Raw genomic sequence first — 16052 nt, 5'->3', positions numbered from 1 at the left:
AGATTTGCCCATAGTGCTGATAGGGAGGGAGTCCCAAGGTTTTGAGCCAGTAACAGTGAAGGAACAACAATAAATTTCCAAGTCAGGATGGTGTGTGACTTGGAGGGGAACTTCAAGATGTTGGTGTTCCCAGTGTCTGCTGCATTTGTCCTTCTAGATGGTAGTGGTTGTCGTTTGGAAGGATGCTTGGTGAGTTCCTGTAGATGTAGGTACACCCTGCTGCCATTGTACGTTGGTGGTGAAGGGATTGAATGTTTGTGGAAGGGGTAACAATCAAATGGGCTGCTTTGTCCTGGATGGTGTCAAGGATCAATTAGACTCTCTCTTGTTGGAGATTCTCATTATCTAGCATTTGTGTGGCGTGAATGTTACTTGCCACTTGTCAGCCACAACCTGCATGTTGTCCAAGTCTTGCTGCCAATAGGCAGCAAGGACAGAAGCTAAGCGTAGGACGCTCCCCTGAGAAACCTCTGCAGTGATGTTCTGGAGCTGACATCCATTAACAATAATGGTGTCCTGAGTGTTGCTGGAGCTGAACTCATCCAGGCGAGTGCAGCATAATTCACTACACTCCTGATTTGTGCCTTGTAGATGGTGGGCAGGCTTTGAGGGGGCAGGGGCGTAAGAAGTGTCAGAAAGACAGTTACTCATTGCAGGAGCCTTTGACCTACTCTGGTAGCCACAGTGTTTATATCGCTAGTCCAGGATCTAGTCAATGGTAATCCCCAGGATGTTGTTAGCGGGGGATTCAGCGATAGAAATACAATTGAATGTCAAGAGTGATAATTAGATTCCCCCTTGTTGGAGGTGGCCTTTGCCTGGCATTTGTGTGGCACAAATGTTACTTGCCCCTTGTTAACCCAAGTCTGGGTATTGTCCAGATCTTGCTACATTTGGACATGGAATGCTTCTGTACCTGAGAAATCGCAAGTGGTACTGAACATTGTGCAATAATCAGCAAGAATCCCCACTTCTTTCTTTATGATGGAGGGAAGGTCATTGATGAAGCAGCTGAAGATGGCTGGACCAAGGACGCTACCCTGCAGAACTCCTGCTTTGATGTCCCGGAACTGAAATGATTGGATCTCCTACCACCACAACCATCTTCCATGTACCAGCTATGACTCCAACTAGCAGAGGGTTTTCCCCAGATTCCCATTGACTCCAGTTTTGTTAGAGCTCCCTGATACCATATTCTGTCAAATGCTGCCTTGATGTCAAGGGCAGTCATTCTCACGTCTGGAATTTAGCTCTTTGGTCCATGTTTTAACCAAGGCTGTAATGAGGTCAGGAGCTGAGTGACCCTGGTGGAACCCAAACTGAGCACCCACATGCAGGCTATTGCTGAATAAGTACTGTTTGATAGCACAGTTGGTAATCCACATCTACCATTTTACTGATGATTGAGAGTAGATGATGGGACAGTAATTGGGCAGGTTGGATTTGTCCTCCTTCTTGTGTCCAGGACTTATCTGAACAACTTTCCATCTTGCCGGGTGTATGTTGTAGCTGTACTGGGACAGCTTGGCTAGGGGCCAGTGAATTCTTGAACACAAGTTTTCAGTATCATTGCCAGAGTATTGTCAGGGCCCATTGCCTCTGCAGTATCCAGTGACTTCAGCCATTTCTTTATATCATGTGTAGTGAATTGAACTGGTTAAAGACTGACATCTGAAATGCTGGAGACCTCTGGAAGAGGCCAAAATGAATCATCACTTGGCATTTCTGGCTGAAGCTTGTTGCAAATGCTTCTGCCTTATATTTTACATTGATGTGCTGAGTTCCTCCATGATTGAGGATGGAGAGATTTGCAGAGCTTCCTCCTCCAATGAGTTGTTTAATTGTCCACTACTATGTCCACTGGAAATGGCAGGACTGCAGAACATAGACCTGCTCCATAAGGGATGTTTGCTGATGATTGTATAATATTCAGCACCATTTGCGACTCCTCAGATACCAGATTCCATGCCCATTGGCAGCAAAACCTGGACAACATTCAGGCTGTGGCTGACAAGTGACAAGTAACATTCACTGCCACACAAATGCCAGACACTGAGAATCTCCAGCAAGAGAGAATCTAATTAACGTTCTTTGACATTCAATTGAATCCCCAACATTCAATATCCTGGGGGTTACATTGACCAGAAAGTGAACTGGGTTGGTCATATAAATACTATGCTTACAAGAGCAGCTCAGGCGCTAGGAATCCTGTGGTGAGTAGCTCAACTCCTGACTCCCCAAAGCCTGTCCACAAGGCACGACTCAGGAGTGTGATGGAATACTTCTCACTTTCCTGGATGGGTGCAGCTCTCCAGCAACACTCAAGATAACTGCCAGGATAAAGCAGTCCTCTTGACTGGCAACCTATCCACAAACATTCACTCCTACCACCACTGGCACACAGTGGTAGGAGTTTGTGCCATCTAGCAGATACAATGCAGGAACTCACCACGGCTCCTTAGACAGCTTGTTGCAAACCCACAGCTGTGACCATTTAAAAGGACAAGGGCAGTAGATACACGGGAACACCATAACCTGCAATTTTCCTCCCGGAGAGCACATCTCCCAGGGAGGCCATAAAGGCAAGTGAGCTCGGACAATTGCTCATTAAATCCATGGAAATGACAATTTAAATATATTTAAATAAATTATTCAGCTTCTCACAGAAATGGGTGAGAGGCTAACTGCACCAGATATCCGGTGCCGGTAAGATCTCACGAAAGGCAAGAAATAGGGCACGAACCTGATTTCTTTGCTTTCGCCCGATTTTTGAGCCCATGGTAAAACTGCAGCCCGTGTGTTCAATCCCTAAAGTGTTACTTGAATGCATGGCTTTCCGACTCTGTGACATCCACATTAACACCAACACTGGTCTAGAATGTGGCTGAGAATTTATTCAATACATTGGGATAATGAACTGAAGTCCTGAGGGCTGGTTCAGGAGCATCGTCACAGTCAGATAAAATGCTGCTATAACTAACTGATCATAATTTCAAATTGTTTCTGTTTATATTGATTGCAGACTAGAATCAAACAGTGCAGAAAGGAGGCCATTCACTTAATTCATCCTGTACAGGCTCTTTCAAAGAGCTATCCAATCCCCTGTTCTATCTGCAGATAACTCTACAAATGTTTTCTTTACATGGATATATCCAATACTCTTCAGAAATTTACTATTGCGCCAACTCGAGTCCCTTTTCTGGCTGTGCTTTTCAGATCATAATGACATACCGCACAACAAAATATTCTCAACACCCATCTGGATCTTTTGCTAATCATCTTAAATCTGCATAGTTTCATTATCAAAACCTCCTCCCAGTGGAAACAGATTCCCCTTATTTACTCCATCAAAACTCCTTGTGATGCTGAACACCTGCATTAAACTTCCTTTTATCTCTTCCTGCTCAAATGAAATCTCCAATATTCATGATAATTGAAGTTTACAAACTCAGTAATTTAGTGTAACGTAGTAATCTTGGAGGACTTGGACAGGGTTGCGCAGTAATTAACCAAATGCAGCCTGCAATGGAACCGTTTCTGGAATCTTCAATTACATTTTTAATCCAATTTCTTCCAGGTTTGAGAACTTCAACAATAAATATCTCAACAAGGTTTTCATCAGAGAGCACCATTTGTCAAAGTCCAGCATTGTTATTTTATACCAGAAACTGGAGAAGAAGCACGCCATTGAGCTGGCAGAAGCAGGCCAGCTGGTTGGAGCACCATCCCTTGCTTCACTCCAGTGAGTACATTTCCTGTTGCAAACTGAGCGCTAATTCTTGCATCTTTGGGTTGTCCATTGCAAAATTCTGAGTTCCACTGGCCGCTATTCCTCTGTAAAATAAATCAGCCATGTTGGTTATGTTAGTGTTGTGACAATAAGAAAGACTCCGTCAGAGGAATTATGTAACACCTTACATTTGTGGAAGAGTTTATTTTTGTCACTCTGTGGCAATACTTTCCAATTGTTTGGAACACTTTTGTGGCGTTCAGCTGCCAACATGGAATTGTATATTATAAATGGCAGAGCTCTTAGGATGTTAACATTCAGAGGGATCTGGGCATGCAGGTCCACAGTTCCCTACAAGTGGCAAATGGCCAAGGTGATGAAGAAGACATACAGCTTGCTTGCCTTCGTCAGTCGGGAGTTGGGAAATTATGTTGCAGCTATATAAAACCTTGGATAGGTTGCATTTGGAGTACTGCATGCAATTCTGGTCACCACATTATCAGAAGGATGCAGAAGCTTTGGAGAGGGTGCAAAAATAGTTCACCAGGATGTTGCCTGGTCTCAAGGCTGTTGACTAGGAGGAGAGGTTGAATAAACTAGGATTGTTTTCACTGGAAAGATGGAGACTGAGGGGAAACCTAATCAAAGTCTATAAAATTATGAGGCAGAGGCAGGATGGGTAGTCAGAAGCTTTTTCCAAGGCTGGAATTATCAATTATAAGGGGGCACAGGTTCAAGTTGAGGGGAGGGAAGTTTTGAAGGAGATGTGCTGGGGAAATTTGTCACGCAGGGTGCTACTGCCAGTCAGTGGGAAAGTAGAGTTGAGGCAGGACGTGATTATATTCAATAGTGGAATAGGTTCATGAAGCTTTGTGGTCAATTCCTGCTCCTGTTCCAGGTGTTCTTATGTTCTTATGAGTACAAGGTTGATGGGCGAATGAGACTTAGTGCAAGTTAAGATCGGGGGCAGCAGTGTTTTGAATAAGCACAAACTCATGTGGGGTGGGAGCTGGGAAGCTGATTGAGACAGAATTGAAACAGTCAGGGGTAAAGGCATGGGTGAGGTTTCAGCAGCTGATCAGCTGAGGAAGAATTGGGAACATGCTGCCAGAGGATGTCGTGGAAGCAGGCACAGTAGCAGCATTTGAGAGGCGTCTGGATGTGTACATAACAAGGAGGGAATTTTGAGAGAAATGGAACCGAGTAGGGCAGAAGGTTTTGTTTTTAGTTAGGGCATCATGATCGGCACAGGCTTGGAGGGCCTGTTCCTGTGTTATACTTTTTGTTAATCTTTCTATCTTGCTCATTCCTTTCAGCTTTCTACTTCCTTTAATCAATCCAAAGTTATGCATGTGGCATTAGCCAGCATTTTACAGAGATCAGTGTGTAGATCTATAGTTTGTTTGCAAAGTAAAATTTGATAACAAAAGACAGACAGAATGACAATCAGCAAGATAGCTTTGGGTGGGTAAAGTACCCAGCTTGTTCAACAGACAAATCTTTTTTGAACTAGGCTGAAGTTGTATGTACAGCGAAATTATAATTTGGAATGAAAACTCTGCACTGACACTAACATTGGTGATTTGTTTGGGTATAAATTAATCTTAGGCAGAATGCTGGGTAATGATCATCTTCAGTCAGAGAGAACCTAAGCATCTCAAAGAACAAAGAACAGTTCAGCACAGGAACAGGCCCTTCGACCCTCCAAGCCGGCACCAATCGTGATGCCTGCCTGAACTAAAACTGTATGCACTTAAGGAGTCCATTTCCTTCTATTCCCACCCTATTCATGTATTCGTCTAGATGCCCCTTAAATGTTGCTATCTCCTCCTGAGATTCAACAGCATTACCATTGCTGAATTCTCCCATTCCCATCATCAATGCCAGGGGGTGACAGAACCTTAACCAGACCAAGCACATAAATGCAGTGGGTGCAAAATAAGATCAAGGGCCAAAATTCTGTGGTGAGTAACTCACCTACTGACTTCCCAAATCCTGTTCACCATTTCCAAGGCATAGGTTGGAGTATGATGGAATACTATCCGCTTGCCTGGATAAGTATAGTTCCAATAACACTCAAGAAGCTCAACACCATCCATGATTGTACTTGGTTGGCACCCAATCCAACTTAAACATTTACTCCCCCCACCACTGGTACACAGTGGCAGCAGTATGCACCACTTACAAGGTGCTCCTTTCAACAGCATCTTCCAAACCTGGAACTAGGCGCCTACAAGCACAAATGCAGCAGGTGTATAGAAACACCATTATCTGTAGGTTCCTCTCCAAGTCACACACTATCCTTGTTTGGAATTACATCACTGTTCCTTTACTGTGGCTGAATCAAAATCCTGGAATTTCCTCCCTAACAGCACTGTGAGTATACCTACACAACATGGAATTCCCTCCCTAACAGCAATGTGGGGTGTATCTGCACCACAGGTGAGATCTCAATCTTCCTGTGTTCTGGACTCCCCTACCCAAGTCTTACCCTGTGAGGAAGCAGTGCTAACCACTGTGCCACCATACTGCCTCTTGGTGTCCCGACACCACCTTTTGTATGACCCTGAGACAAGCTTCTGTCCATCAAAAGGCTACCTACTTCCAGCTCCATAACATCACCTGATCCCAATACTTCCTCAGCTGATCAGCTGCTGAAACCCTCACCCATGCCTTTACCCCTGTTTCAATTCTGTCGCAGTCAGCTTCCCAGCTCCCACCCCACATGAGTTTGTGCTTATTCAAAACACTGCTGCCCAGATTTTAACTTGCACCAAGTCTCATTCGCCCATCAACCTTGTACTCATAAGAACAACTGGAATAAGAGCACAAATTGACCACAAAGCTTCGTGAACCTATTCCACTGTTGGATATAATCACGTCCTGCCTCAACTCTATTTTCCCACCGACTGGCAGTGGCTCCTGTTCCAGCATTTTAAAATAATAATCCCTGTCTTCAAATCCACCCGTTCTTCCCTATCTCTGTCATCTCAGCTCCGTAATTCTCCATGGTCTCTGTGCCCCTCCAATTCTGACCTATTGTGCATCCCCAATTTTATTCGCTTTACCATTGTCAGCTTTCACTTTGGCTGCCTAGTTCCTGAGGTCTGGAATTTCCTCAAACCTCTCTACCTCTCCACCTCCCTCCCCCTCTTTTATGTGGCTCCTGATAACCTGCCTCTTTGGCTAAGCATTTTGTTCCCTGTCCTGATCTCTCCTCTGTAGCTCATTGTCAAATCTTTGATAAGCTCTTGTGAAGATCCTTGGGCATTTTCTCTACTCCAAAAGCACAAATTATACATGCACATTGTCGTTGTTGAGCTGAGAAACTGACTATCTAATTGATTGGGGCAGTTGGAAACAAGAGGTCATGTGATAAGACGTCCAAGAGCACATTCAGCTGAGTTGACAACCCTACACATCAGGGCCTTTTGTAAATAAAGAATAAACAAGCCAGTTTTCCCGCACTCCACTGCAAGTAGATGTTTTTAAATCTTCCCAAAAGAAAGCAATCAGTGTAAGTGTTCACAATAATTCAACACATAACATGACAGAACCTAAACATGGTACAGCAATCTACAGAACAGAACTGCAAACTGTCATTGATGTTATCATATTAATGCACATTCTAAATGCCTGTCTTCACTATATCAACAATGACATTAATCCATTTCAAGTGAACACGTTAATGTTTCTCTCAAATAAGTAGGTGGAGCAGTATGATAAAAGTGCATTATTTGTGCGTATGACTTCGTTGACAGTCTGTTTAATTGTAGTGTCAGGATTGGAGTCAATTTGTTACCTTTTAAAGATGGCCTGTGACTGAGTTCCCTTCAGTTACAGTGAGAGAAGCTTCCATGGCCTTTGTATCTATGATATGGGACCTGAGTATTTGTAGTTTTAATATGGCACCTGAGGGAGATGATGGGAGGGGGGTAAATGGAGGGAGACGTGGAGGGGGTTACTTTGAATCACTACAGTACAGAAGGAAGCCATTGAGTCCATTGACTCTGCGCTGACAACAATCCCATCCAAGCTACTAACCCCCTGTTACTTTGCAATTCATGGCCAATCCATCTAACCTGTGCATCCTTGGACTGTGGGAGGAAACCGGAGCACCTGGAGGAAAATCTCGCAGACACAGGAAGAACGTTAAAACTCCACTCAGACACTCACCTGAGGCCAGAATTGAACCTGGGTCCCTAGTGCTGTGAGGCAGCAGTGCTAACCTTTGTGCCACTGTGCCATCCGCAATTCATTTAGTTGGTATGTTAAGATTGATGTAATGGTCTCCGTTCCCAGCTGCAGCTGCTCTTGAGGAGCTAGGGTGACTCATTGTGGCCTTGATTGGCCCAGGTTGCTGTAAAACACGTTTCTAGGCCAAGAGTGCAGGATCATTGAATTGATTCTGCCTGCTGCTTACATTTTTACAACTTGTCCTACTTGGGCTCACAAATATATGGACAATGCGATCATGATTTCTCCGGGTTTCACAACAAGCTGCCTTTATGTTGCATCCTTAACATAGGAAAACATCTCAAGGTGCTTCATGGAACCATAATGAACACTCAACTAGAGGAGGAGACAGGAGGACAGGTGACCAAAGTGTGGGCAGGCGGGTAGGTTTACAGAGTGGCTTAGAAGAAGAGGCAGAGTGGTTTAGGAAGGGAATTCTGGACAATATGACCCAGACAGCTAAACACATGTCTGTCATTGCTGTGGCGAAGTGGGGAATAGACAAGAGGCTCAGCTGGGGAAATGCAGAGTTCTCTGAGGGATCATAGAGCTGGAGCAACCTACAGAGACAGAGAGACTATGGTGAGGTTACGTAGGGATTTGAACATGAGGATGAGAATTTTAGCCAGCATAGGTCAGTAAGCATAAACCTCCCTGGACACATCCACTGATTCAGTCATTCCTGTGGAATGGTCAGAATAATGAAATTCAAGCTTTGACAGACAAGCCTGTGTCGGAATGAGACTGATTCAGTCATTATCAATCAGTGGCACTCATTACAGACTGTGCTATTAGGTGTTTCACATTTTGATGCCTCTATTGCATTGGGAATACAGCAAACTCACTCTGTAGCCACAAACACACAGTGCCATTCACAAATGATACAGCAGCAGATGTTGCAAACTGTCAGCTTTAGTTGGTGTAAATTGTATGTAAGCCTGATGTGGCGGCCATGCTCCCTGATGATTCGTGATTCGGCACAAACAAGTAGTTGGACGAGGTTATCGTAATTAGTGTTAGAATATTAAACCCAATCCAAAATCAGAAGAAAACAGGAATAGAGAAAGGGGTGAGAACTCCTCAGAGTGCTGCTACTTGCTTTCCTGATGATGACAATGAATTGAAACACATGAGGAAATCCCAGTTGAGTCAGCTCCGGGGCATTACAACTGACCTCACTGGCCCTGGACAAGGCAGAGGAAAATCAGCCACTCCATTAATATCCAGCTTCTTTAGTAGATGTCAGGCTAGACCAGCATCAGGCTTGGCAGCAATTCCCCTGCAGGCAAACAATACACCTGGATTCTCACTTTGTAAAGTGGTCACGTCAGCAAAGAAACGAAGAAGGTGTTGCTTATAGGCACAATGTCCTATAGTTACCAGGTTGAGTTTGTCTCAGATAATATCCTGAAATGGCCAATAGATAATTAACTTCAAAGAAACAGAAAATAAAACTGGACACAGTGGATAAATGGAACTTCTTCCAGCCAAGGATCTAACACTTGAAGAGTTTTGCCTGCCCACAACCCACCCTGATTCCCAGATCTCTAATCCCTATTGTAGATTGAGTTTTGGTATAACATCCTCGGACCTGATCTGCTTATTTTAAAGCACATTCTCCAAGTGGACTTATCTCGTCAAAAGAGCAGCTTAAATATGGGACTCAGTGGAATGAATTACAATTGATGGGGATAGATCACTGTCATTATTTTCATCCCATCCACAAGATTTTATAATTGGGTGGATGGGGGCAGCTAAAATCAGTGCCTTGGTGTCGCCTTTAAATTTTAGAAGTTTTTTAGCCAGCTATCTCTAAAATGAACCAGACATGTATTACCTCCTGATCATGAACACGGATTGTTGAGACCAATGGCAATTTAAAATGATTAACGACAAGGATTTAAGACAGGGATTTAACAGCTTGCAGTGTCATGAAAGAACTCCCCGGAAACTAATTGGCAAGATCTGGTGTATTTACAACATCTAGATGCTGTGATAATTAATCACGTTTTTAATCTTCCTGAAACAGTGATGAACAAACTGCTGAAGTTTCCAAAAGTCCAGTTCCTTCAGAACACTTCGATAACATCCAGGAGCTCTTGATAAGAAATCTTTATCGAATAAGGCAAACGGTATGAAAGTTTCTTTATACTGTGATATTATGTTTATTTCTAAATTGAGCAGCTCTCAGACCAGTGAGACTCTGGTTTGGTCACCAGGTTTGCTTTGCAGTTCTGCTGGGACCCACTGAAATATAAACTAATGCCAGAATGATTTGCATTGAACAACTTGGTTCAAAATGGCCCTGTGCTTTATTGGTTTCCTCACTTCATATTCTGTGTGTGTTGTATGTCAAATATATTCAATTATGTTGTGTCAAAGACATGGACAACATACCGCATTTCTCTAGGGACCCCTCAAGTCCCTAGAGAAATATTGTCAGCGATGCCTCTGCAAAATCCTGCAAATTCAGTGGTAGGCTAGGGACTCCAATATCAGTGTCCTCTCTGAGGTCAACAAGCCCAGCGTCGAAGCACTGGTTTGCCTAAGCAGTTACATTGGGCAAGATCACATCATCCACAAGACTCTCAAAACAAACTCTTCATTCTGAACTTCGTCACAGCAAGTGGTTACCAGGAGGGTAGAGGAAACATTTCAGGGGTGTCCTCAAAGCCTCCATGAAAAAAATGCAATATCCCCATTAATATGTGGGAATCTCTTGTTCAAGACCATCCAAACTGGAGAAGAAACATTTACGAAGGGGACAACCATTTTGAACACTGACCGGGCCAGGTAGAAGCCAATCCAAGCCTCCCACCCACCCACCTCATCAAACACTATCTGTCCTGTGGCAGAGTGTGAGGATCCAGCATTGCACCTTTCAGTCACCTCGGGATGTACAATCCCAGATTGGAAGAAAGTCACCTTCAGTCCTGAGGGACTGCCTAAGAAGAAGAAAAGAACTCTAGATGTGCTACCTGAGTTTAGCATCCATGAATTGGTCAGTAAGTGCTCCTTGCCCATTATAAGAAACTGTGGGAGAATTTTCATCCTCCCACCCAGATAATGGTAATCAGTTGCCCATTAGGCACAACTTGCACAATTTTCCTTTTTTAAATTTTTAAAAATTTATCATCAGGGTCTGGGCACTGCTGGCAAGACCGGCACCCATTGTCCATCCACAGTCTGAGAAAATGTTGTTGGGATGCCTTCTGACTGTATTCTGTTCTGGCTGCTCAATACAACTGCTAGGACATTTCAGAGCTTGTCAACCAGATTGGTTTGGTACAAGATTAATATAAGCTAGGCCATGTAAGATCAGACATTTGTAATGTGGTCAGTTTTACAGATATCAGCTCTAATTTCCAGATCTTTCTTTCTGAACTGAATTAAAGTTTTCAAATTGCCCTGGTGAGATTTGAATTCATAATCTCTGGATTATTAGTTAATAACTACAATGCAAGTTTCAGTGAAAATCGGGTGATTTCTATTATGTGCTGTTGATTTGCAACACTGGTTGTACAAGTAGAAGGCAGAGTTGAAAATCTACCCTGGTGTGTCTTTACATACAAACTAGAACAGAAGTTGGCCATTCAGCCCATCGAGCCTACTACTTTGCATTCAATAAGATCATGGCTGATCTGTTTGTGTTTTGAATTCCACGTTCCTACCTTTCTCTGAAGACTTTGATTCCCTTGCCTAACAAGATACGACCTGCCTTCATCTTAAAATATTCAATGGCCTCGCCCCCACCACCTTCTGAGGGAGAGGATTCCAAAGTCACACAATCTCCTGAGAAAAAAAATCTCTTCATCTCTGTCCTAAAAGAGCAACCTTTTTGTATGTTAAATCACTGAATAACTGTTGTGAGACCCAGGGACCATACAGAGAGCCCTTTTGATACTGTAATACAATTAATTCATAGGAATATATCATATTGTGCCATGTGATGATTTCAGCCTTGGTAAGTTTATGAATCTAGAGTTTATTGCTCAGGTTATGAATCAACAGACAAATTAACTTGACATTAAATAAGCAATTGAACCGTCGTAACTGCAAATTTGTCATGATTTATATCCTGGAAACACCAAGACAACATATGCTTCCTCTAAGACACCCGTCCGTCTAAAATAAATTTTTGAAAAATAGTTGCTTATCTCTCTCATGCTGAACTGATGTGTGTAGAGTCGTAACCGAGCTCATTCTCCCTGCCACTACCTGTCTCCTGGTGACTAGTGCAGAGGAAAACATAGGTATGTTGTTCACCATTTTTTGAAAAATCACTGTGGTAAAGTGCAACTGCATTTCTCATGATTACGTTAGGTTAACAACCATTCACATTGTCTCTGTTACCCAGACATTTCCCAACACATTTACCACTTCTAAAATCAAGGTCAAATGCATTTTGCAGTTATTCAGTCTGGATCCAGCCTATATGTCAAACTGACCAATTACCATAAACAGGAAAGGCTTGATTCATTCAGTCGCCTTTAATACTTTGAACACCATAGTCAGTGAATCCTTATCGTAGCACAGAAATAGCAATGAAATGATGCAACTATTTTTCAAGGATCTATTTTAGATCAAGAGGTGTTGTCTTGATGTTCCAAGGCAATAAATCACTGAAGATTTTCAATGACACCTATTCAGTTACTTGTTAAATTTCAGATTAATACTGAATACACACCTTGTGCTGTGGCGTGAAGATTAACTAGATGTAAAAAGTATATCCACACAACATACAAATGCATCACCGAAAAGCACATAAAATTCCAAATGCTTGGGAATGCCACCCATTACAAATTTCTTAGAAGTCGCATACCATCCTGACCTGGAAAATATAGTGCCGTTCCTACATCATTAACCAATCACAAACCTGGAATTCTCTCCCTAAACAGCGCCGTGTGTAGTGTACACCACACTGACTGCAACACTTCTAGACAACTCACCACTGCTTTCTAAAGGCTAGGTAGGGATGCAAAATAAACATTGGCCTTGCCAGTGATGGCTACATCCCCTGAATGAATTTTTACAAAATGACTGAGCATGAAGTGACATTAATCTTGCAGAGGCAATTTTGAAAAAGTGTCCAGCAAATGACAGAGCATAGAGAAAAGCTGTTTGTTGCTATGACAACACAAAAGAACTTTTTATCACATTTGGCAAGTTCATCGAGATTGAATCAGTCTTTGATATCCTTTCAATTTTATCGAGATATGTATTATTTCTACAAATCGCCCCACTTCCACTCGTTTTGCTTTCAGTGCAGAACCTATTTTGTTAAGTCAAACTCTGAAATATAGACCAGGCATGCATATAAATGAACTTAGCACTTAATTCAATATTTCTGATTGTAAATTTGACTCCAAACCATTGTACATAGTACTAGAATATCAGCTAACCTTTTCTCACCTTCAAATGGTGTGATCGTTCTTTATAACATCCACCAACACATCTCCGAGAATTATTTGCTAATTAAAACCCATCACCTAACAGAGATGCTTGGAGTTCCCAAATACAGCTTCAATGCTCATTTTAAAGGTCAGTTTTCAAAAAACCAGTGTTTCAGTTATTGTAGAAAAGGTTCCTCATCCACTTTGGCTTGGAAACCACTGTGGGCTAAAGTGGAGTTTACTCAATGGCACTGTTTTCATTCCACCTTTTAGAAATAGGTCCCCTAAGATTACCATTTGGAATAATTGAACCTATCGCTTGAAAACACTTCAAATAGAGAAGGTAATGCATGAGGCTTGCTTGTAACTGTGAAAATATATTAGCATATCACCCATTGCCCTCCACCCATTTCATTCAATATTCTGGGTCAAAAAGGACTGGGAATCAGCAGCATGAACCAAATGCCTCTCTGCTCCAACCTCACCCAAATTAGTGTCAGTGAAGTTCGTCATCCACCAATTTGATTCATCTCAGTCTCTTATCAAGAAAGAACTTTGATCTCAATGGCGTGTGCTGCCACCCAAATGTGCGCAAAACTCTGACATAAATGCCTTAGCAGCTTCAGATGAGGAGGAGATTCTTGCTGCAGCCATGACCCTATTGAATGGCGGTGCAGGCTTGAGGGGCCAAATGGCCTATTCCTGCTCCTATTCCTTATGGTCTTGTGGTCTTGCATGTGAAGATCCACAAGTTACTCTTCAGATTGTGTCACTTCCATTGTTAATCTCACCCTAAGCATTCCCGTTTATGTTTAGGAATTGCTTTATTTGCACAATTATTTCCCATTAAACTTACAACAAAAGTTAAGCCTTGTTGTTACCATTCCAATCAATACCATTCTAATCTAATGACTGTCAATCGATCACTCTGGCACTGAAAATAAAATTTTGTAAAAGTTAAAAGTTCCATTCCCTCTTGTTTTTAATGTTTAGGGGGAGATTTTACAAATACCAAATTTTAAGAAGAGCATACTTGCCCTTTCTGCTTCTTTCTTCTCTCTCTCATAATCTAATTTCTTCCTCTGTATTTCTCTTTCTATTCCTGGTTTAGTATTAAATTTACATACTTTAGTTTATACTCAGTACTCTCACACCCGATATCTCTCTCAGTGCTGTTATCAGTTTACAATTTAAGCAATTTTGTGATCAAAATATTTTTGAGTTGATGGGGGACAGAGCAATCTATCTAATTATGAAGCCTGGCCAATGTGGGCAATTTTAACATAAATGAATGGGTAGGATTGTGTGTAGTAAATGGACAGCAAATGGAAATCTATTAGATGCCCTTAAATCTCTCACCCAAACAGCACTGTGGGTGTACTTGCACCACATGGACTGCAGCGGTTCAACAAGGCTGTTTCACCCCCACCTTCCCCAATCACAATTAGAAGTGGATAATAAATACTGGCCTAGCCAGCAATCTCCACATCCTGTGAAAGAGTTTTTAAAAAAAGCCTGCACCATAAAAAAACTACATGCTTTGGGGATTGGACACCCTCCAACACTGGTGTTCAGAAACCTGGGAATGAAGACATTCCCTCAGGATCAGGTCCTACCACTCCTGCATTCATAGACTGCGTTTTTGGATCGGAAGCCCCTTCCACTCCCTGTCTGGATCAGAGATCCACCCACCCCAAAACTGGGATCAGGCTTAACTGATCCTGTGGCCTCCTCTGGAGTGCTCCCTCTACAAACGACTGACAGCCAATCGCGGCAATCAGGCTGACTTCCAGGAAGGGAGCCGGTCAATGATGAAAGATGGGAATTTTGGAGTTTAGCTCCATGGTATTTGGGGAAAGTCCAAGCATCAGAGGGGTGATTCTCCCAAAAGTGCTGAATTGGTGGGAAAACAGTTCTCGATCGTGACAGTTCTGATAGTCGAGCTTCTCACCTGAATTTTTGCACTCTGCGCAATGCAGAGGTCCCAGTTGTGAATCTCATTAAAAACCTGGGGTGGGGGGGGGGTGCGGTGGTGGGGCCTTTTCACACCAGAGTTTGACTGTTCTGGAACTCTGTTCTGGAACTGTCACACTCCTGTTTGCTGGCCAGTCCCACAACAACTCTCGGGCCAGGCCTGATCCTCCCCCCGCCCCAACAGCCCCGATGCCCAGGCCCCACCTCCCCCTGCAGTGACAATTTCTCACCCCCCTGCTGATCCCACCACCCCCCCCCCCAGGGTCAGACCACCACCGCACCACCCCCCCCAACACCCCCCCCCCCCCCCACCCCACCCCACAGCCCGCCCCAGTCGCTGCCCTCCCTCCATCCAGACCAATCCCAATGCAAAGTGGCAGCGGGACCTCCACTCACACCAATCACACCTAGGTCCCGCCCAAAATAGGCCCAATCCTGGGCATGGGCACTTTGCTTCTTGGACTGCTGGGGGTACAGGCTGGGCATTGCCAGGGTGCCCATGTCCAGGGGGCACCAGTCCCAACCAACTGACCCCCTGGGGGGGGGCCCCAATTGCCCCCTCTTCAATCAGGCGGGGTCTCCAGCTAGCTCTCTGAATATGGGAAGCTAGTCTGAGCCCTGCCGACTCCTGACGAGCTGAGAGATTCGATTGGGACCTGGAAAGTCCCAATAATTAGCAAATATACATACTTAAAATAGATTAAAAACAGATTTAAATG

The 16052-nt window shown here is 43.4% G+C and overlaps 1 protein-coding gene across 1 annotated transcript in view; it reads left to right on the top strand.

The window, feature by feature from the left end:
* The window catches only part of LOC145342642 (sodium/hydrogen exchanger 2-like), a 151359-nt gene that overhangs the window by 105607 nt on the left and 29700 nt on the right, over window positions 1-16052 (top strand). Inside the window, exons 8-9 of the mRNA XM_080188188.1 lie at window positions 3578-3742; window positions 9996-10098. Coding sequence (XP_080044314.1) covers window positions 3578-3742; window positions 9996-10098 — 268 coding nt within the window. The remainder of the gene's footprint in view (window positions 1-3577; window positions 3743-9995; window positions 10099-16052) is intronic.

This window comes from Carcharhinus amblyrhynchos, chromosome 4, assembly GCF_965287045.1.
Source record: "Carcharhinus amblyrhynchos chromosome 4, sCarAmb.v2.hapA, whole genome shotgun sequence".
Classification (NCBI taxonomy): domain Eukaryota; kingdom Metazoa; phylum Chordata; class Chondrichthyes; order Carcharhiniformes; family Carcharhinidae; genus Carcharhinus; species Carcharhinus amblyrhynchos.
The sequence above is the reverse complement of the archived record's forward strand: the minus strand, read 5'-3'. Positions and strand labels throughout refer to the sequence as shown.